Source organism: Diceros bicornis, chromosome 23 (genome assembly GCF_020826845.1).
Source record: "Diceros bicornis minor isolate mBicDic1 chromosome 23, mDicBic1.mat.cur, whole genome shotgun sequence".
NCBI classification, from domain to species: domain Eukaryota; kingdom Metazoa; phylum Chordata; class Mammalia; order Perissodactyla; family Rhinocerotidae; genus Diceros; species Diceros bicornis.
The window spans coordinates 45,393,685-45,398,258 of NC_080762.1; the positions used below are offsets into that span (position 1 = coordinate 45,393,685).

The window sequence follows — 4,574 nt, forward strand, 5'->3', positions numbered from 1 at the left end:
ATCATATGATTTTTTTCTTCTTTATCTTATTGATGTGTTGGACACATTAAATGATTTTGAAATATTGAACCAGCCTTGCATACTGTGAATTATTCCTAGTTGGTTGTTTTGTATAATTCTTCTTATACATTGTTGGGTTCAGTTTGCTATTATTTTGTTTAGGATTTTTGCATTTAATTTCATGAGATATACTGGTCTCTAGTTTTCTTCTTTTGTACCTATCTATCTGGTTTTGGTGTCAGGGTAATCCTGGCCTCATAAAATGAATTGGGAATAGTTTCCTCCTCTTCTATTTTCTAAAAGAGACTCTGTAAAATTAGTGTTAATTCTTCTTTAAATGTTCTGAATTGTTTTTTTAATTGGTAATTGATGCTCTGTCTCTCTTATCTCTCATGGGTTGAGCACAAGGAATCTATAACACTTTCACTTTAAAAATGAGGATAAAAACCTGCCCCTTTTATCTTACAAGAGATTTTTCTAGGTCATGTGGAGATGCAATCCAATCTCTTGTCTCCCCATTCTCAGATGCAGTTAGGTCCATGCCTGGCTATGGTCAATCACTCAGCTGACCTTGGATAGCCTGATCTCATGCACTCAAAATGCATAAAGCTGTATCTATAGGTACAAATAAGTCGAGAAGTGCATTTTGGAGAAATTTCATTAACATTCTATGCTGTCTAATCCTGCCACATTGCTGGGTTAGCACTTACTTTAGAGCTCACCTACCACCAGTGAATAATAAGCAGGAGAGACACTGTCCTTTCCTTCTGTTCTCCCACCTGGTAATGTGGGAATGGGAAGGATGGGCTCAAATGTTTGTATATTTTATATGTCATATAAAAGCGTATCTATCTATCCATCCATCTTTATATATATTTTTGGATATTATCAAGTTGAAGTTTCATGTTTTACTGATAAAGACATCGAGGCTTTTTAACAGGATGATATGTTTAAAAAAGAATTTATTGTTGTTATCATTAAGCCCGATTCTACTGGTTGCTGTGAGAAATAGGGAGATTCAATTCCTCATCTCTTTCCTGAAGAGAAATTGTGTTTTTATATACGGCTTTAGAGTGTGTTGGGAGCTGTAAGCAGAGGGGTCAAGAGACTGATGATGTGTTATTAGTAGTAATGTTAAAACTACTTGTTGTTGTTATGACTGGCAAGCCAATTTTAGAGTAACGTTTTTTCCCTTGTCTATTTTGCAGAAGAGCCATGGATTACTACAGAAAATATGCAGCTGTCATTCTGGCCACATTGTCTGTGTTTCTGCATATTCTCCATTCCTTTCCTGATGCAGAGTTTACAATGCAGGGTGTGTGACCAAACTTGGATTTGCAGTAATAAGAAAAACACACATTTCTAGATGTACATCAATAATTCCATTAATTGCACTTCCACCTCCTTTTCAAATGTAATAAATCTTTGCTGTTGGGTACATATCTAGGCACTTGCAGATTGTGAACATAAGATTAAATTAGGTTCCAAAAATGTACAGTGAAAATGATATCTTACATGTCCGTTTAAATAGCAGCTGGTACATTTTCATCTGAAATAGATTCCTGATTATTCTTTATCTGAGTTTTACGAGAAGAAAATGCTCCTTATTCAGTTTTGCTCAATTTTTTTTACATTTCTCCCAGAAGATTTGAGAGAATTTTAACGTTGCCTTTGTAGATGAATTTTCACATGAGTTCACAAGTGAGAAAAACAAAACCACTTTATGCGGTAAATTCGTTTTGCTGTACTGGCTGAGAAATCTCATATAGTGGCTGATATAATTCCATCTGCTATGAAATTGTGAGCTACTACTGGCTATGGTTTTTCTCTAGACAAGTGGGTAATGTTTCACTCCCAGTTCCCAAATGCGGATGCCCAATCTAATATCAGGCTCTCTACAATCACCAAGCTTTCTCAAGTCTGACATATTTTTCTCTGTCAATATTTGGAGTTTCTATGGGGAAAAAACAATAGCAGATTCTAAAGGGGAAACTATTTTGCCTCCGGGCAAAATTCTCCTTTCAGGTGAGCATGGAGTTTTCATCTGTCAAGTTTTGTGTTCCACATAGGCACGCTATTAGCACTGGGGTAGGAGAATCCGTGCTTGAAGAGAGAGAAACTACTACTATGGAAATTTCCCATACATATCAGCAAAAATAGTTTTCCAATGAAAATAACTGTAATCAGTACATATAGATATTGTGTATGAAGATTAACATATAGCCAAAAAGCATTTATTTATTTTATTCCCAATAAAAAAAGAATATTTACCATCCCATGAAAAGGAAAAATTCATAGTTTCTTTTTGAATCATTTTTGGATTATTTTACTCTTTGCCTCTTTTGTGATAGGTTGCCCAGAATGCAAGCTAAAGGAAAACAAATACTTCTCCAAGCTGGGTGCCCCAATTTACCAGTGCATGGGCTGCTGCTTCTCCAGAGCATATCCCACTCCAGCAAGGTCCAAGAAGACAATGTTGGTCCCGAAGAACATCACCTCAGAAGCCACATGCTGTGTGGCCAAAGCATTTACTAAGGTAAGAACTTAAAGGGCCCCAGAAGCTTTCTAACATTTGAACCAGAGAAATGTCCCCAGAGCACGTGCATGGGGTTTAATGTCAGAGGTGTCTAATGACCCGTCCTTTGTGGACATTTGTGCAGGGAGGGGCTGCATTTGTCCCCTTTAATCAAAAGAGTCAGCAACCTCGTGGGTACAGGCTGGATTTATTCAGAATGAGGAGAAGAGGCGGGGAGGTGATGAGGGGCAGGTTGAGAGAGAGTGCACCATACTTACACAATGCAAAGCTAACCTTTTGGAGTGAAAATATCAGCTGAAAGGGAGAATATGCAAATATAGCAAGCATCTACTTAATTCAGGTGGCTATGGACAATTTTATTTAACAGTTTTCAATTTTGCTTATCTATCTGTCATCTATCTCTATCTATCTATCTATCTATCTATCTATCTATCTATCTATCTATCTATCTATCTGTCTATCTATCCATCCATCCATCTATCCATCTATCCATCATCTACCGCTCTATCTACCTATCATCTACCTACCTACCCATCTATTATCTATATGTCTGTCTATCTATCTATCTATCTATCTATCTCTCTCTCTCTCTCTCTCTCTCTCTATCCATCTATCTATCTACCTACCTACCCATCTACCTATTATCTATTATCTATATGTCTGTCTATTATCTATCTATCTATCCATTATCTATTATCTTTCTACCTATTATCTATCTCTTATCTATTTACCTATTATCTATATCTATTAACTGTCTATCTATCTATCATCTTTCTATCTATCTAATCCATCTATCTTCCTTTTTTTCCTTCCCCCTTAGGCCACAGTGATGGGAAATGCCAAGGTGGAGAACCACACGGAGTGCCACTGCAGTACCTGCTATTATCACAAATCTTAAATATTTTGCAAAGTGCCATGTTGATGACTGCTGATTTCCTGGATTGGAAAATTAATTTGTTCAGCGTATATGGCCTTGTGAGATAAAAGCCTCCCTTTCCTTACCATTCCCCTTCGGCGTGCTTCAAGGATACACTGCAGCTTTATTGTCTTTCTCTTTATCTGACAGTATAATCAGCAGTCTAGCTCTTTTGATTTGGAATGAAATACAGCATTTAGCATGATCATAAAAAGCTGGTTCCACTGGAAATAAAGTCTTTTAAATCATCATTCTATCATTGAATTCTATTTTCTTCTTAAAAGTTTAAAGGCAGTTGCTTTTGATATGGTTAATTGAAGGGAGTGAGCCCATGAGTGAGCCGGGGCCCATGCACTCAGGGACCTGAGACTGAAGAACCTTGTTTCCACCGAGCCTTCCAGAGCCAGTGTGACTGCTCCAGCCAAGCAGCTACTTACAAGGCAATCCATTGGGATGAGGGAAGAAAATATAACCTCTATTTTGATTCATTTTTATATCACTTCTTTAAATGCCCATTTTGATGAGTTTTATAAAAGTACAGATACATTAGTATGATAATACATGTATAAAATTTATAAATAAATAATTATGCATATATTGTGGATATTTGGTCAGAAACTTTTTACTGGTAGAAGTTTCCAATCACAAAAAAATTGGAGAACACTGCTCTAGGGTTTGGGAAACACAAAATCCTTCACAGCCTGAAGTTTCTATCCACTTGGCTTATGCCTAGCCAAAAAAAAAAAAGTGCATCTTATTAGTCTCTGGCAGCCAGGTTGTAACTGAATGGTGGCTAAGGCAAGAATATTATTGTCCTCAACTAAAATTGGGCATTGCTCCAAAATTCCAGAGGCATCAGCTCTTAAATTCCACATTCAGGTCTGGACGGGAATGAATAATTGATAAGCAAAGTACTCATTGAGCGCTCACTGTGGGCTAGGTGGACGGTCAAGCACTTTCGCTGAGTTCTATCCAAACGCTTAAGAGCAGTGATATGCTTCAAAGTCACATTTATTGAGCATTTATACTTCAAATGATTAAGAGATAGTCCTAACTTTGAGGACCATGGTTTTTACCCATTAAATTATGTTAGTTATGGTAGAGATCAAACCCACCCAAAAG

At 37.0% G+C, this 4,574-nt stretch overlaps 1 protein-coding gene across 1 annotated transcript; it reads left to right on the forward strand.

The window, feature by feature from the left end:
* Positions 1-913: 913 nt before the first annotated feature.
* CGA (glycoprotein hormones, alpha polypeptide) lies at positions 914-3,708 on the forward strand. Its single transcript, XM_058566861.1, has 3 exons — positions 914-1,315; positions 2,352-2,536; positions 3,357-3,708. The coding sequence occupies exons 1-3, from the start codon at positions 1,216-1,218 to the stop codon at positions 3,432-3,434; spliced, it is 363 nt and encodes a 120-aa protein (XP_058422844.1). The 5' UTR covers positions 914-1,215; the 3' UTR covers positions 3,435-3,708.
* Positions 3,709-4,574: the final 866 nt, after the last annotated feature.